Consider the following 17,863-nt stretch of genomic DNA (forward strand, 5'->3'; position numbering starts at 1 on the left):
CCAACAATTCATCTGCATCAGCCCAAAAGAGAGACAGGTTTCTTTTCAGAAAAGCATCTGAAAGACCTTCTTTTTTTTCTTTGAGTCTTTGTTTGGGGATTCATCAACGTACTGAATCTGCACTTCAATTTCCTTGACTGAAGTAATCTGAGTCTCATTTGCTCATGGGGCATTAAAAGGAAAGTGTAAATATTTATAAACAATTGGTATATGAATCTTCATTAACTTCTTCTTCTTCTATTTTTAGATCGTCAATGAAAACGGAGTTTTAGAAGAATGAAGGGAAAGACTCAAAGGAAGACTTTTCCATTTATCATTTCATCATATTATTCAGAATTGAAAATTCGTTTTTTTCATATTCTCAATTCGTTCAAAGCGATCCAATATTTAAGTATTTTTGATTGATGAACGAATTCCTTTTTATTTTGGGCTTTCTTAATAAGGGGGATTTGAAACAATGGATTTCAAAGGATGCACCTTTGAATTATTTCCCACACTATTCGAAAACAAATAATTTTTTGGGAGAGAAAGCAGCGGAAAAGATTTGAATGAGCAAAGGAGAGGAGAAGCTGTTGAAGATATTTACAGAGAGACTGAGCACAGAATGAAGAAGGAGTTATTTTGTTTGTGTTAAAGAGAATCTTTACAATGAGGGAGAGATTGAATGAATAGAAATGGAAATAAAATTGTTACTTAATTCTTTTTCTCTTTTGCTTTGTTGCATTTCGAAGAAGAGGGAAATAAAGACTTTAAAATGACATTTTTATAAGTATTTGCTTGGACTTTGCGAAGTGAATAAAAAAAGGAGAAAAAACAATTTTGAGTTACAGAATAAATAACATCAATTTTCCTCAAGCATTCACAAAATAATCAGAAATATTCAACGATATATCACAACCGAAATTTTCTTCAATAAAATAAAATATTTCATGAAAGCTGGTGATGGTATCTTCATATCCTTCTTCTTCCAGCTTTTCGAATATCTCCATTTTTGTTTTCTTTCTTTTAACTTTCATCGCTTCATTATTGACTTCTTCTTTCAACCGCTTTGAAATGTGCTTAAAAAATTGCAAGCATTCAACTGTTATTTCGTCATCCACTGTTCGTCGCTGCATCTCCTCCAAAACAGCATCAACTGCTCTGCCTTTCAACAAGTCTTCGATTTCCACATTTCTATTTTCTGCTGCACTTCTCAAGGAACAAATGCACCAGTAGCAAATTTCTCCATGATTATCTTTTGCTATTCGAAATAACTGAACAATACCTCCGATAAGCCCTGAACATTCTTCATTCCACAAATGACAACCGGTAAAGAAAAATTCCAATGTTTTGAGCCATCTCATTATTATGTTTTCTTCTGTCCTTCCTTTTCTTCTTTCTTTTTCCTCTTCTGTTCTCTTCCAATCCACATATTTTGTAAGTTCTTCCAGTTCTCTTCTTGCTTCTCTAGCAAAGTGTAATTCGTTCACAATAACTTTTTCCAAGCTTTTATCGTTGTAAAATCTTTTTATCAAAAACTGACAAGCAGACTGATACGCAAGTTGAGTGAAGTTGCAATGCTCCTGATGGTATTGAATGATTTCTTTAATTTTTTCCAAGAAAAGTTTTCGCCCAACATTCTGAAGGAAAAAAATTGAAAAAAACTATTACAGTGAAAGGAAATTGAAATGTTCAAACATTTACTGTGCTACTGTTGCTCAAAGCCAACAATGCCACTTCCACTTTCTTTTGCGCTTCTTCCTTTTTCTCCTTGCTCGATGCAACATTCAAAAGGCATGGAGCACAGATTGGATACATGTCCGAAGAAAACTGATTGTCAAACATAAAATAGCATTCGCAAATGTCAACAAGAAGCTTTTCATCCTTTTCTTCATCTTTCTTCTCATTTTCATCATAAATAATCTCCTTAAATTTCTCCTCCAATGAAGATTCGTTAAACCCGTAAATATTAATTCCTTTCAGCACTTTGCAAAATCCAATGCGCTTTAGCAACAAAATGGCGTTCTCCAAAGGCAATTTTTTTTCTTCAATCATTTCATCAACTTTGTCGAACATTTCTTTTGTGAAAACAGTTTTAAATTCTTCTTTATTCATTTCATTAATCATTTCATTCATTTCTTCGATTTTCTGTTTTTGCTCATCCTCATCACAATGTTCAAGTTTATCAAATAATTCTTTAATTATGTTTAAAAAAGAAATGAAATCACCAAAAATTCAAGTGCAACAAGAATTGAAAACCATTAAATCTTTCAGTGACACTCGTTTCCTGCATTTCCAAAAATGCATCGCACCCAGAAAACAACGAATATTCGTCATTCGTATTGAATCCACATTTCATTGGATATAAGAATAAGATGAAAAATAAAAACTCAAAATAGTTTTAAAAAATCTGCTTTCACACTGTTTTTTCTTGTCTTGACATTTTCGATTTGTAATTAAAAAGATAAAAAAAGGATTTGTTTTTTCTGTTTGTAGTTATGGATTCAATGATCGAAAGACATTAAAAAATCTGGAATAAACATTGGCAAAATGAGAGATCGGTGAATGAACATTTTCTGCAGAATAAGATTCACTTGTTTTGCATGGAAACAGCAGACAATGATGGAGATGCTATATTTTTGAAATTCAATATGATGATTTTTCGAAATTGGATGGTCAAGTGGAACACAACAATTTCATTAACGCAAAAGACATAGTGTATGTATTTAATATTTATCTATGTATTGTGAAGATATTTCCATCTGTATCCTTTCCAAAGTGCAGGAATGTGAGTTATTGTTGAAATGATAAATTTCCTCATTGGAAAGCATAATGATTCGGATGAAGCAGATTAATAAATAACAATTCAAATATTATGAAGTTACGTAAAATACATGATATTTGGTGCAAGAGATGAAAACAAATTCATTTGTTATTTTATTGAATGAAGACAAAAGTGGATAGAATTCTGTGAAGACAAAATCTGCACAAAATTATATAGAATTTTGAAGCCTAAGGTAAAGGAGAAGCTTTTTTGGCAAGGAAAGTGGCTGGCAATACAAAGGAAGGATATTATCACAAAAAAAAGGCAAGAATTCAACGAAAAAAAGGAGAACCCCAAAATATCAGTTTTATTTATAAGACTTTCCTGCTTCTCGGAGTGTGCCAGGCAGACATGGAAGGCTGCGAATTTCTATTTCTGATTCTGTTTCTGATTCAAAAGAAAGGAGAAACTCCATCAACGACATATCCAATCTGATAGAATTTCATCTCATTCAGTGGCTTTTCTTTCTCTTTTTTTTCATTCATAATCCTTTTTGATTTTCAGATGTTGGAAGAAAGGCAGAAGAGGCAAACAAAATGATTGAAATGCCCATATGAGAAATCGAGAAGGCTACGGATTCTATGAATGAATGAGTACAAAATCACTTTTATTGATGGGAAAGGAAATAATTTATTTGAGAATGATTTTCAATGAAAAAAAGAAGAAATTGAAAAAGTTATAGGGACCATTCTTTTTAAAAATTTCACAAAACTCAATTTTAAGAAAAGAAAAGAAAAAGATGTGAAAAAAAAAAACAAATTGTTTTCCATAACATTAAAAAATGACTAAAAACGCAAATAACAGTTTTTGAGTTACAAGGCAAAATGTATCTCATTTTCTCAAACATTTACATGATAATTTGAAAAATTACATGATAATTCATTTAAAAATCACTTTTTTTTATTGATTAATGATCCATCATAACTTTGTATACGATTTCTTTTCAAAAAAAAAAAAAAAAGAAAATCAGAACTTTTGAGAAACAAAATATCAAGTTATGCTTTATTAAGCATTCACAAAATAATCAGAAATATTCAACAACAACTCTCGATTATATTTGCAGCGAATTAAAATTTCTCCATAAAAGCTGGTGATGGTATCTTCGTATCCTTCTTCTTCCAGCTTTTCAAATGTCTCTCTTTTGAGCCTTTTCCATTTGGCTTTTCTTAATGTATTGTGCGCTCGCTTTCTCATCGTCATTGAAAGAATTCTAAATATACCGAAGCAGATTGAGATCGGGTAATTTTCTAACGTCGGCTGCAGTATTTCTGCCAAAACACATCCAGCTGCTCCGCTCTTCGCAAAAGAATCGATTTTTTCTTCCTTTTCGATAACACCCTCTTTTAAAAAATAAATGCATTCATTTCGCATGCCTTTGAAGCTATCCTTTGCGAGCTCTTTAAGTTTGATAACTCTCTCAATAAACTCGTTTAATTGATCTTCTTCGCTGCACGCTCGACATTTTCCAAAATACAATTGAGCGATTTTCAGGTATCTCATTATTATCCACACCTCTTTCGTCTTTTTTAACTCCTTTTCTGTTTTCTTCCAGTCAACACATTTTATCAACTCGTCCAATTCTCTTACCGCCTCCCTTCCAAAACTCAGCTCATTCGCAATTATTTTTCTCAATCCCTTTTCTAAACGAAACCTGCGAATTAAAAATTGCCAAGCTGATTGGTAGGCCAGCTGAGTAAGGTTGCGATGTTCTTGATGGTATCGAATAATCTCTGAAATCTCATTCAGAAACAATTCTTTGTCAATTTCCTATGACAAATAAATCACAAAATTCAACAAAGAAATAACATTCTTCAAAGAAAGAATAGAAAAATAAATTCAAACCTTGTATTCACCAATATTGCTCATTGCCAGCAAAGCCATCTCCACATCTTTTTGTGTTTCCTTGTCCTCTTCAATGTTTAATGCTTCTTTAAGAAGGCAACGAACGCTGAACGAAAACAATTCGTTGAAAAAGCAATCATCATTTAACATTAAAACGCATTCGCAAAGATCTGTCAGAAGCTTTTCGTTTCTTTTTTTCGAGCTTTCTTCACATCCTATTTCTTCTTTCACATTCTTTTCTATGGAAATAATCATTGATTCCAGATCCGAGCACAAACCAGTGCAATCAAAGCTTCCATCCCAATACATTCTCAATGCTTTGCAATGCCCAATGCGCTTCATCAACAAAATCGCATTATCCAACGATAATTTCTTGATATTCATCATTTCGCGTATCAAGATGTATTTTTCTTCATTAAAAACAGATTGCATTTCCTCGTTATTCATATCGCATGTAATGTCATGCATTTTCTCGATAATCCTTTTCTGATCTTCATCCGTGCAATCCTCAAGCTTGAAAAACATTTCTTCAATAGAATTAAGAAAATTGGCGCAAATAAAAACATCAAAATGCAACTGGTTGTCAAACTTTCATACATTTTTGGCAGTGACATCTCTCTTAATTCAACCTCTGAATTGAAAAGGCAAGAATAACACATTTTGTTTGTCTTTAACTTTGTCCAATCTGAAATTGACAGCATTTAAAAAAGGTTAAATAAACAGAATGAACGCCAATGCAAAATAATTCGCACCTATAGTGACGTTGGAAAAGCGTTTTCCAAAGGTATCGGAATATACAATTAAAATCCAACTTGCTTTTCAAAAAAGATTATTTATTATAGGTATTGATGATCAAAACAAATCTGCATTTTCTGAAATATTATAAATCTTCGAAAATTTTAAAATAAATGACTATAAGTATTAATAAGAAAAGAATAATTTGAAAGTGTTCAACCTTCTTCAGTGAATAATGATTTTGACATGAGTGATTATTGTAAAATTGTATTCAGTTTCTTTATTTATTTCAATATTTGTTTTGTGAAATAAATTTTTGTTGAACAATTCAAAAATTCATATCTAATATTTTCGTAATGAACGATATTGTGGCACTCATTTTTTTTTCAAAAATCTTTTCACATAAGAATGTTAAACTTAAAATGATTTGACAGCATAAAAAGTTTGGAACAAAACTTTGTTTCTTTCATCTAACCAAAAATTTCGTCTTAATCACAAACAAAACAATTATATTTGAAAGTTGTGTATTAAAGATTTAAATAAAAAACGCAGTTTTTTGCAATGTTCAAAAGGATGTTCGAAGCTTCGAAAGAGCAACCTCTTTCTCTTTTTCTTCATTTTCCTTGTTGCTCAATCGAAATAAAATGACTTGGATCAGCAGTTATCCATGAGGCAAGTGTACAGACGCTTTGTAGAAGCATGACGGAAGAAGAAGAGAATGGCTGAGAACATGAGGAATTTTTGCTTTGTTAATGAAATTGAAGATGAATGAGGAAGAAAGTGGCTGATGATGCCAAAGGCACATATTTTGAAGAAATGATTGAGAAAGAAGAATAAACACTTCCACAGCAAAAATACCTTCTTCTTTTCTATCTCATTCAAAACACTGTTAAATCAACCAATAATATGATTAATCCTCATTAATTACTTTCTTTCCTCTTCCTGGCGATGCTGATGAATATTGGCAAATAAAAATCTGAAGCCAATAAATCAGCTCCTGTGGTTGCTCTTTCTTTGTGAAAACATCATCATCATTTCCATATGATCTTTCAACTCTTCAGATGCTTCCTCAAAAAATACCTTCCAATCTGATTCTTTTGTTTTGAATGCTTTTTCCTTCACCTTATTTCTTCTTTTCTATCGTTATTTCTTCCCTCCCTTAATTTTTCCTCGTTCTTTTCTTTTTCTTTGCCTTCCTGTCTTTTCCTCAAAGTATCATTCTCAAAAAGAAATCTGCCAGAAAACGAGAAAATGAATTCCATTTCCTTGTGGTTTAATAACATTAAGATAATAACAAATATGAAATTGTCAATCCAAAACATTATTGAAAAACAAAACAATGTGATTCTTCATGAAAATTTTCAAATAAAACAAACATTCAACAGACATTCGTTGCTGCTGTATTCTTTTCTTAAGTGCCTTTGTTCTTTTTAAATCCATCTATTTTTGGTCTGTTCAGCCTTTCGCTGCTTTCCTTTTTCTCTCAAATTGTATCATTTTCTGCCCTGTTTGCAAAATAAAATCAAAAGAATGAATAAAATAAATAATATAAAGTCTCATATAAACCCATTCCACACTGTCCATCTCATTGGACGAGAATGCCCAATTCAGCCATCCAACGCTTCACAAAATAACAATCAAGAAACAACCATTCCAAAATGCCTCTGGTGGCTGCAAATGCATAAATCACACAATCGCCAGAAAACATAAAATGAAAAGTTTCTTCAAAAAACTTTCACTGAACAAACCTTATCTGTTCCTCAGATAAATGAATTCCAAAAAAGAATAATGCTTTTCCAACTCTCGCTTTCCAAATAACAAGAACAACACACTTAGATGATTCAAAACAAATATGATTGCAGGAAGAATGTGTATTACAGATTCTCTCTTTGTATTAATGAAAATATCAGAACATCAACATTTTCAGCCAATCATTTTGTATTATTCAAATGATCAAATGAAAAAGAAAATTTCACTCATCCGATACTCATCACAGTTTATGAAATAAAACATATCACTTAACACTTGAACAAAAAAATGATTTCTTTCTTTCTTTCTTTTTTTCAATGAATGTTGAGCCCATTCTTAAAAAGAAGAAATCCGGAAAAAAAGAAAAGTGTCTTCTTTGTGGGGATAAGTTCCTATGCTGTCAGGAACATGTTGTTTTGTGTGCATAACTTGTGTGCAATGCTTGTGCAAAGGTGCTGCAAACAATGAAGCAAATCTGGTGGAGGAATCGATAAATGATAGAAAATCAGATTATTTGGGAAATTCTTTGTTTGATGGCCTTCCAAATGAAAAGAATGGAGATAAAAATATGATAGAAATGTTTGTTGAAGGGAATGAGGATGGAATGGAAAAAGATGAAAAACGAGAAAAATCAAAGAAAAATAATCTAAAAATGGAAGATGAAAGAAACAACCAAATTTGGAAAGAGAATTCAGTCAAGATTGTGAATAATGAGCATTTTTTTGGAAAAAGAGAAATGATGAAAATTGAAAGAAAATATGAAGAAAGTGAGGTTGAAGGATGTTTTGTTCTGATAAATTCATCAATGAAGCTCAAATCATTGGGGCTGATTCAACATGATGAGAGAAATGTTGTTGAAGTTGAGGATGGAAGTTTTTTTGAATTGGATGATTGTGGTATGTTTATTTTGAGTGGAATGTCTCCATTTTGCCTGACTGGAGGTTGTGGAGTTTTCCAGAATATTTCTCTCAGTTCATCTTCAACTGGTTTTTTGAAAACATTTCCATCTCTTTTTTCTTCAAAATCCCCCAAAGGAGAGTCTTCAGAAAAATATTCTGTTTCTGTTTGTTCTTCTCATTTTTCATCTTTTTGTGTCTCATCAGCCCCATTCCTCTCATCACACTTCATTCCTCTTGTTTCACTCTCTCATCTCACATTTTTCAACATCTCAACAGCAAATGATTCATGTACATATCCAACAGTTTCATTTTCTCAAACCTCATGTCTGATGAACAGTTGTTCATTTACTTCAGTTTGTGATGTGTATGATGGCGGAATTGTTCCTTCGCTCAATAACCCATTGGCTTCTCTGACTGCCTCAAACACTTCTTTTGTTGGATGTTGTCGGACAAGAAATGTTGCATGTGAAGGAACTGAAGCAAAAAAGCTGACTCCAGTGAGACAAATCATAGCCGATTATGGAGCGAACACATTCACTTGGTGTTGGTGGAATGGATCGAAGACAATTGGTACAAGCAATTCTGTTTCAGATGGAATATCGAGCGGAGGAGCAATTTTCATGTTTAATCTTGAAAACGGAGAACTTTCTGTTTCTCATTGTTCATTTAATGATTGCATGGCATATTATGGTGGAGGAGGAATCATGTCCCGTTCAATCAAGTCAGTTGAGAGTATTAATAATTCGTTTAACTTTTGCACTGCACAAACATATGTTGGAGGAGGGATGTTTATCTTTTCGATTTCATCATGCACTCTTATCAGCAAATGTGAACTCCGGAATTGCAAAGCAAATAGCTATGGAGGAGGATTATATATGGAATCTTTTCAAGATTCAGGAGCAGACTGTGTCAGAATAGAAAACGAAATGGAAGAGGGTGAGTGCATGTTTGACTGCAGTTTTTCTTCGTGTTTTGTAACAGGCACAAGTGGTGGAGGCATGCGCTGTGTTATTGTTCCAAATGCATTCAAAATGAGGAACATTCAGTTTATTTCATGTTCTGCATTGTCAGAAGGAGGAGGCTTGAACTTAAGACCAGAAAAAACAGAAAAGCCAGTTGATGAGTTCTATTGTTTTTTCATGTTTTTTCATGAATGTCGGTGTAGAAACCTATCTTTTCCTTATGGGCATGATATCGAATTCATCGATTATTTTAACATTTTCATGAATTTTGGAATTCCATTTTATGAATGCTTCACAACGAATACAGACATTCAGAGAGTGTGCTATGCATACAATTATGCAGATTCAAGTGATTGGATGTTTGATCAAACATCAAAAAAAGATTGGCTGAAAGACAAGACTATATATGTTTCAGTGAATGGGAGTGATGCAACTGAATTGTGTGGGGCAAATGAAACATTTCCATGTCTGACAGTGAAGAAGGGATTTGAGATGTGTGAAGTGCAAATAAGTTTGACAATCACGCTGCTAGAAGGTGATCATCAAAGCGAGACAACAACAATTGAGATTGGGACAAAGAAGATTTCAGTCATTGGGAAAGGAAGGATGGAGAGTTCGATTGAAATGAAATCCCTTTCATCAACTGGATCGCTGTTCAGTGTTTCAACAGGTCACCTTGGTTTGTTGCACATGAAGGTTGACTGTAACTCAAATACAAATCCTTCGCCGAATGTGGCTGTGGTATCTGATGGGAGTGGGTCACTCTCATTGGAGGATGTTGTGATTACAAGGAGTAATGTTGGAGAATATGTTATTTCTTCGTCAGTGTTTGCGGTTCCACTTTCACAGCTGTCGATGGTTGATGTGGAGATCAAAGATATGAATATTTCTCAATCGTTGTTCTCTGAACCTGTTTTATCTTCTTCTTCATCTTCCTCCTCTGCCCTTTTTTTGACATCCACAGTATCTGGAGGGAGCACGCTGGTGAACTTAACGGTGAAGAATGTGAAGTTGATTGAAGGAGATGGGGTGGTTGTGGCAAAGAGTGTGGCAGAAGGGGAGACATTTGTTGTTCAGAATGTGACAATCGAAGATTGTGGGTGTGAAAATGGCAGTGGAGGAGGAATCAAGGTTGAGATGGAAACAGATGCAAGCAAGCTTCAGGTTGAAAGAACAACAACATTCAAGAGATGCAGAAGTGGCAAATATGGAGGAGGGATGATGCTGCATCTGGCTGACAACTCGATTGACTTCTCGATTGCGTCAGTTGACTTCTCAGGGTGTTCTGCCTCATTGGGAGGGAATTATGTATTTGTGAATGGGAGCGATTCAGTGAGCTGGGGAATAACAAGAGAAAAGCTGAATGTTCAACATGACAGTTCAAAATACAATGAGATTGTGGGATATGATCGGAGTGACACAACAATGGGGCTGTTCCCACTGAATGTGTATTTGGACAGATATCCAGATGCAGCACATGTGGGGAAAGGGAAGGATGGGGTGGGTGGATACGACTCGTGGTTCTGTGGGTTTGACTATTATCCGTGTGCCACCATCATCCATGCAGCACAGGTGAGATATGCAGACACAAACAAGAAGATCGAATTGGATTCAGGATATGTGCTTGCTGAGGCAGTTGGAATGACAGATGGCCATGAATGGGAGATATCATGTGCGAGAAAAGGGATGGAGGTTGGGGTGAAAGCACCAGAGGATTTTGAGTCATCTTGTCTGATTGATGTGCAAAGCAAAAGTTCAATGAGAAACATCAAGTTTGGTATTCCATCTGCTCTATCTGGTGAAACATCATCATCTCTGATCACATCCAACTCCACACTCCTCACACTCACTGACTGTTCTGTTGTTTGTTCGTCTGAGAATTCCATTGGATACAGTTTTGTGAATGTGATTGGGGGAAAAGTGAAAGTGGAGAGATTGGTGATCAGAGAGACATTGATATTTGGAGAACATTCGCTGATTGAGTTTAGTGAAGGGGTGGAATCAGTTGTGTTTTGCGGATGTGAGGTGAACAACATTGAGAAGAGAAGTGGAAATGGAGGATGGGTGAGTGGAGTGGTTGGGGCAGAGAGAGATGAGGGGAAGAATGGGATAATTGTGATTGAGTCGTGTGTTGTGAAGGGGTGCAGGTGTGTTGGTGGAAGAGGAGGAGGGATGAGTGTTGTTGTGAAGGGGGAAGGGAGTGTTGTTGTGAATGGGAGTTGTGTGATTGATGGGTGTGAGGCGAAGGGTTCGGGGGAGAGTTCAGATGGGAGAAGTGAAGGGAGAGGGGGAGGGATGATGATTGTGATGGAGAGCAGGGATGGTTCAATGAAAATGGAATCTGGAAGAGAGGGTTTGTTTGTGTTTGGGGAGAATAACAAAGCTTCATATGGGAAGGATATGTTTGTTGAATGTGGTGGAGGAGTGTTGTTGGAGTGGAAAGTGAATGGGAGCTCATTTTCATTTTTTGATTTTGGTGTGATTCCAACAGATGTGTTGAAGTTGTGTGGGAGTGAGGATGGGAGAGAAGGGGAAGTGATTCCGCTGTTTGTGTATTTGTGTTCAATGGGGACAAAGCTGAGAGTTGATGGGAGAGGAGAGAGGGCACTGGATCAGAGCCATTGTGGGTTTGAGGAGTTTGGGTGTTTGACGATTGACTATTGTGTTGGGAAGAGAGCGAACATCAACATTCATGAAATTGAAGTTATCTCAGAATCATGGATAAAGAATGAGATGAAAATAGCATCATTTGAGGTTCGTGTTTCAGGGAAAGAAGAAGGGATGAGTGTGCTTGTGAGGGATGAAGGATCGATAACCCAGAACAACCTCATTGAGTGCACAAAATCATTTGAGATGGGTAATTTGTCATTTGTGCTGAATGAAGAAATGAATGGGAAGAGAAGTGGATTTATCCACTCCTCATCATCAACCATCACAATCACTAGCTGTTCAGTCACATTTGGAAATGATGAATTGATTGGATACAATGTGATTTGCATTGAGGGAGGATGGCTGGTTGTGGATGGATTTGTGATGGAAGGGGGAGTGAGAATGAGTGGGAAATCACCAATAGTGATCACAAATGGAGTTGAATTGGAGATGAATCACAGCCGAATGAGTGGAGTGGGAGTGACAGATGGAATTGGAGGGGGATGTTTGAATGTGGAAATGGGTGTTAATGGGATTGTGAATATTGAGGGATGCAATTTGTCATCAGTGTGTTCAGGGGGGAGTGGGATGAAAGGGGGAGGGATGAAGATATCAGTGGGGAAGGGAGGGAGGTTGGAAATGAAAAATGTGAAATATTCAGGGTGTGAAGTGCCAAGAGAGGATGTTGAGGATGGAGGAAGAGGAATGGGAGGAGGGATGTTTGTGAAGCTGGCAGATGAGATGGGAACATTTGTGATGGAAGGGATGGAATTTGAGGGGTGTGATGGGTGGAAAGGGAAGAATGTGTTTGTGTCAGGATGGGATCTGAGAGAGATTGTGAATGAGGAGCACCTGAAATGGGAGATAAAGGAAGAGGAGTTGGGATCATTGGATGAATTGTGTGGATGGGAGAGGAAGACAGCAGGAGAGGAGGGATATGTGATTGCACTGGTTGTGTATTTGTGGAGGAACTGGAGTGGGGATGGGTTTGTTTCTCGAGAGAAAGGAGGAGACTTCAGTGGGTGTGGGTATTCCGAAGCACCATGTTCATCGATTGACCACTTGATATCACTTCGATATCCAACACTTGGAGAAGGGGAAACTCATATTGCCATTGTGGGGTCAGGGTTGCTGAGCCATTCAATATCATTTTCTTCTTCATTTTCATCTTCAATTTCTTCATCAATATCAGAGTCACAAAAAGTTGTGATTGAAGGGACAAAGAAAGGGACAGGGGTGACGATCAGTGATGAAGATGAGAATGATTTGTCTGATGATGATTCAATGATATCCTCGAATGTGAGTCTGTCATTTGTGAATGTGTCATTCACCAAGCCATCCATCACAACCCATCACGAAGTGTTGATTGAATCCTCTGGAGCAAACACATTATTGTCAGTTTCAGATTGTTCATTTGGCCCAGGGAGGGGGGTGGCAGAAAGTTTTGGATATTGTGTGATGAGAGTGAATGGAGGGAGTGTTGTGATTGAGAGGTGTTCGTTGAGTTTGATTTCAGAGTTGAAAGGGTTGATTGCCTTCAGTCCAAGTGCAGGTGAGGTGACACTTCAGAATGTGAACATCTCATTTGCTGGAGTGATAGAAAGAAGCCTGATTTCGATGATGGAAAAAGATAACCAGATGAATGGAGAAAAGAAGGTGTTTTCAAATGGGAACAGACCAGTTTTGAGGGTTGTTGGGTGTTCATTTGCGAACATCACGAATGAAGGGATTGGAGTGAGTGTTGTTGATGTGGGATCATTTGAGGATGGGGTGGAGTGTGTGATGGATGAGTGTTCGATGTCGAGTTGCAAGAGTGGTTTGAGTGCTGAAGGAGGGGGGGTGAGAGTGGTGCTGAAGAGTGGGGAATCAGTGTTGAAAGTGAATGGGAGCTCATTTTCGATGTGCAAGTGCTCGAGTGAAACAGGGTGTGGAGGAGGGCTGTTTATTGATGGATCTGACCCAAATGCGAATTATGGAAATAAAAGTCAGATTCCACCTCTGAATTTCAAGATTGTGAACATTCTGTTTGTGATGAATGAGGCACATGTGGGGAAAGACGTGTTTGTCAGATGCCACTCGATTGCTCACCAGATCAACGAAACACTGTTTGCACTGAACTACAACCAGGAGTCACTGAACTCGAACAACTCGATCTGTGGGAGGGATGGTTGGAGCGAGGGAGATGTTGATCTGATTCCGCTGATCACATTCTATTATTCGGCACAGGTGTTTGTGAGTGGGAGAGGGAGTGATGGGAGGGGGTGTGGGGCACAGAGCAACCCATGTGTGAGCATCGACTGTGGGGTTGAGCACATCGAGGAAGGGGTGATGAATGGGATTCTGATTGATGGGGAAGGGTTTGTGAGGAAGGAGTGTGTGATTGGAGATCTGGTTGTGAATTCATTGAAAAAGACACAGGGGATTGTTTGGTTGAACGGCAAGATTGAGAAATCGGGTGAGAAGGATTGTGTGATGGAGTTTGTGAATGAATGTTCAGTGGAGAGGTGCTCATTCCAGTTTGAAAATGGATTTGAGGCTTTTCACAATTGTCTCATGAAAGTGAAGAATGGATCACTGGAGATACAGAAATGTGAATTCTTCTATTTCCCAACAACAACAGTTGAGGAAATGAAGTTGAACAGTTCAGTTGTGAGTGTGGAGAGTGGAGAGCTGAAGATATTTGATTCAACATTCAGAGATATTCATTCAACAATATCAGTTCTTTCATTTTGTGAAGAATCAGAAGTGACAATTGATGAAACAAGAATGTCGAACATCAAATGTGAGGGAGATGTTGTGAGTGTTGGAGGGAAAGCGAAGGTGGAGATGAAAGAGATGGGAGTTGAGAATGTGACATTGCTGTTGGAGGGATGTGTGATTGGGATGGAAGATGCTGAGCAAGAGGTGAGTGTGCTGAACAGCTCATTCGGAAAGTGTGTGAATTCTGTGGATAAGGGAAGCATGATGCAGATTAGAAATTCCAAGGATGTGAGGGTTGAGATATGTGTGTTTGATGGAGAAAGAGAAGATGAAATAGTCAATAAAGATAACAATAGAAAAGAGGGATTATGCAAATGGAATGGGTCATTGGTTGATGTTGAGAAGAGCAAGGTGGAGATGAGGGAAACAACGATTATGAAGAGCAAGGGAGGAGGGTTGTGGGTGAGTGGAGGGAGTGTGAGAATTGAGAAAGGAGAATTTGAGAACAACAACCCATCGATCGAGGGATATCCATCAGCTCGAAGGAATGTGATTTGTGAAGGGGATGGGGAGTTGGATGTTGTGAGTGTGAAAGGGGGAGATGGAATGTTGCCAAACACATCGTTGTGGATATTGGATGAGGGATGCGAATTGGGAGGGATAGCAACTGAAAGAGGATCATCATTTTTCATCCCTGTTTTGGAAGAAGTGAAGAATATTTCTCAGCCAAATGGAAATGTGGAGTTGATGATTGTGGGAAAGCTGCTTCTGCCATGTGATCTGTCAGTGAAGATGAGCATGGGAAATGGGGATGAAGAGGAGATTGTGAGAAAGGAAATTGAAGAAGAAGGGTTTGTGTCAGAGAATGAGATTCACACATTTATTTCATGTTCGGAATGGGAGAAGGAGAGAGAAGAGACAGAAGTGAGTGTGTGGATTGTGTTTGGGAAAGGAGATTCACCTTCATCAACAGAGCCATATATCCTGAAGAATAGGAGTGAAAGTGCTGGAAAAGGAGATGAAAGGATTGTTGAAGGAGGGAAAGAAGGGAAATCATCATGGGCTGTTTTTTGTTTGATATTTATTGTTTTGTTTTTGATCGTTCTTATTGTATCTGTGATATTCATTGTTCGATGGAGAAAAGCAAAGAAAGAAAACAAAGATCTGAGAGAGATAGTGAATGATAATATCAAAAAGGATCCGAAGGCGTTTGAGATGGTGACGATGGAGATGTCACCTGAAGAGCAGTGGAGGAGAGCTGAGAGAGAGGCTGAGAAGAAGAATGAAGAGAGGATAAAGAAGAGAGTTTATGAGAAAAGCTTGGGACACTCGGAGTCATCTGAGCATCTTCTGTCTGAGAGTGGATCGACTGAATATATTCTGGGAAGGGATTCAGACAAGATTCCTCAATGGATGCTGGAGAAGGTTGAAGAAGAAGAAATTAGAAAGAGAACTCCTTCGCCATCCATCTCATCCACTTCAACAACAGACACTTCAGACACAGATACCACTTTTGTTCGATCAGAGAGCATGTGCCCTACCACCTCTTCTATGTCGAATCTGGTGGATGCAATTGCTTGTTCATCGCCTCATGAGAAGCTGATTGTGGATCTGAGGGATTCATTGTTCATGCTGCTTCATGGAAGGAACAAGACAAAGGAGATGGCGATTGGCTCGTTGAAAGAAAGAGAACAAACAGCTGCCCAGATCTTGTTCTGGGTGGCCAATCTGGCACTCCACTCTTTTGATGAAATGGAAAATGGATTGTCTTCTCTTTCCACTCTGAGTCCTCACATTGTGTTGTTTTCAGAACACATGGTGATCTGCATTGTTTTGCACTCTGACTTCTCACCTGATGATAGTTCAGACTCATCATCCATCTCATCATCGACTATTGTGACATCTGCCAGTGACAATGACGATGATGATAGTGACTCTCTTCCTTCTTCTGCCTTTGAGGATGATGAATACAACAGAAAGGAGTGTTTGAGGTGGAAGGCGCCAGAGCTGCTGGTCAACAAGAAGATGGGAGCAACAAAAGAATCAGTTGTGTTTTCGATAGGGATGATGTTGTGGGAGTGTCTGACACTGGAGATCCCGTTTGGGGAGTATGAAGGAGAGGTGGCAGGGCAGAAGATTGTGAATGGGGAGAGGCCGAATTTGTGTGTTGTGAAAAGCTTCACGATGAAAGGGATTATTGGGAAATGTGTTGAAGAAAGGGCAGAAGAGCGGATGGGGCTGGGGGATGTGAAGAGGGGGCTGACACAGTGTCTGCCAGCAGGGTCGCTGATCTTCACGATGACAGATGCGATGGACTATGTTGGAGAGTCATGTGCTGTGGAGGGGAGCGAGTGTTTGGTGTCGAACACAGGAGCAGAATGAAATATGGGGGAGAGAGGAGGATGAGGATGTTGATTGAGATGAAATGGATGAAATGGGTGGATGAGTCTTGGAGCAAGGGGCTAATGTGTGTGTACATGGGGATGGGGATGGGGAAGAGGGAGCGAGTGCAAAGTGGAGTGTGACGTTGCTGTCGCAGTGTGTTGAACTTTGCAAGAGAGAGCCGAACAGAAAGTGAGGGGTATGAAAGTGAGGGGTATGAAAGTGATGGGCAGGAAAAAGTTCAGTATCTGGAAATGTGCTTTATTCTGCAAGTGGAGAGAATTGGATGATCATTTCATTGATTGGTTGATTGTGTGAATGTTTTTCTTGTTTTTATGTTTCATGCTTTTATTTTTTGAGAATTTTGTTTTTTGCATTTCTATGTTTTGTTAGAGAGAAATACTCAGAATTGAATGGAGATCAATCTCTCTTGTGAAATGAAAAACACTGAATGGAGCCAATGCTTGTCTTGAGATTGGAAGGCTTAATCAAATTGAATCTGTTTGAATGTCTTCTTTTTCTTTTCTTCTCTTCTCTTCTCAGGAAGCAGAGCTGATGGGCACAAACACCGGAATGGACAGATAATACCACAACAATAAAAACGATTCAGTAATCATGTCTATTGATAATTGAATGTGATGAACTTTGTTTTCAAAAGTGATATATATGAATAGCTATATAAATTTAATGAATGTGTTATTTTCTTTTTTTTTTTTTGAAGAAGAAGAAGGTTTGTTGATTTGATGCTATCAAATGTGTGAGATCAAAAGATAAATGGGGGATTACAGATTGAGAAAGAAATTGAATTTCAGTGTGAAGTGATTGAGGGGAGTCACTGAAATATCAAATGTTTCAGACAGTATTGTTCATGCATGAAAACAACAAATTCATAAAAGATTATTTAAATTGAAAATAGCACTCACATATTCTTAATCAAATGCGATATGAAAACCTGGTTAATTTTTTAAGCTCTGAAAAATTACTTTTTTTGAGTTAAACTAACAAAATTCGAAATTCAAGGCAAATCACACAAACTATTGTATATTTTTAAAAACGTCTTCTGAATGATTATTAAAATTTTTCTCTCGTTCCGACTTTTTCGAAATCAAATATGGTGAGTTATTTATCTTATCCACTTTTTT

At 37.4% G+C, this 17,863-nt stretch overlaps 3 protein-coding genes across 3 annotated transcripts; 1 reads left to right on the top strand and 2 right to left on the bottom strand.

Annotated features, from left to right (window-relative positions):
- Positions 1–833: 833 nt before the first annotated feature.
- On the bottom strand, positions 834–2,471 carry MONOS_9670 (uncharacterized protein). The gene is made up of 4 exons (XM_067880191.1): positions 2,402–2,471; positions 2,239–2,266; positions 1,678–2,174; positions 834–1,619 (listed from the first exon to the last, which is right to left on the bottom strand). Exons 1-4 carry the CDS (start codon positions 2,420–2,422, stop codon positions 852–854), a joined length of 1,314 nt encoding a protein of 437 aa, XP_067726329.1. The 5' UTR covers positions 2,423–2,471; the 3' UTR covers positions 834–851.
- Positions 2,472–3,477: 1,006 nt separating this feature from the next.
- On the bottom strand, positions 3,478–5,628 carry MONOS_9671 (uncharacterized protein; the record flags this gene model as incomplete). Its single annotated transcript, XM_067880192.1, has 5 exons — positions 3,478–4,570; positions 4,646–5,172; positions 5,235–5,330; positions 5,398–5,460; positions 5,601–5,628. 5 exons carry the CDS (start codon positions 5,626–5,628, stop codon positions 3,809–3,811), a joined length of 1,476 nt encoding a protein of 491 aa, XP_067726330.1. The 3' UTR covers positions 3,478–3,808.
- Positions 5,629–12,923: 7,295 nt separating this feature from the next.
- On the top strand, positions 12,924–16,721 carry MONOS_16320 (uncharacterized protein; the record flags this gene model as incomplete). The annotated part of the gene is made up of 1 exon (XM_067869235.1): positions 12,924–16,721. The coding sequence occupies one exon, from the start codon at positions 12,924–12,926 to the stop codon at positions 16,719–16,721; it is 3,798 nt and encodes a 1,265-aa protein (XP_067726331.1).
- Positions 16,722–17,863: the final 1,142 nt, after the last annotated feature.

This window comes from Monocercomonoides exilis, assembly GCF_001643675.1.
Source record: "Monocercomonoides exilis strain PA203 chromosome Unknown scaffold26-1319188, whole genome shotgun sequence".
NCBI lineage: Eukaryota > Preaxostyla > Oxymonadida > Polymastigidae > Monocercomonoides > Monocercomonoides exilis.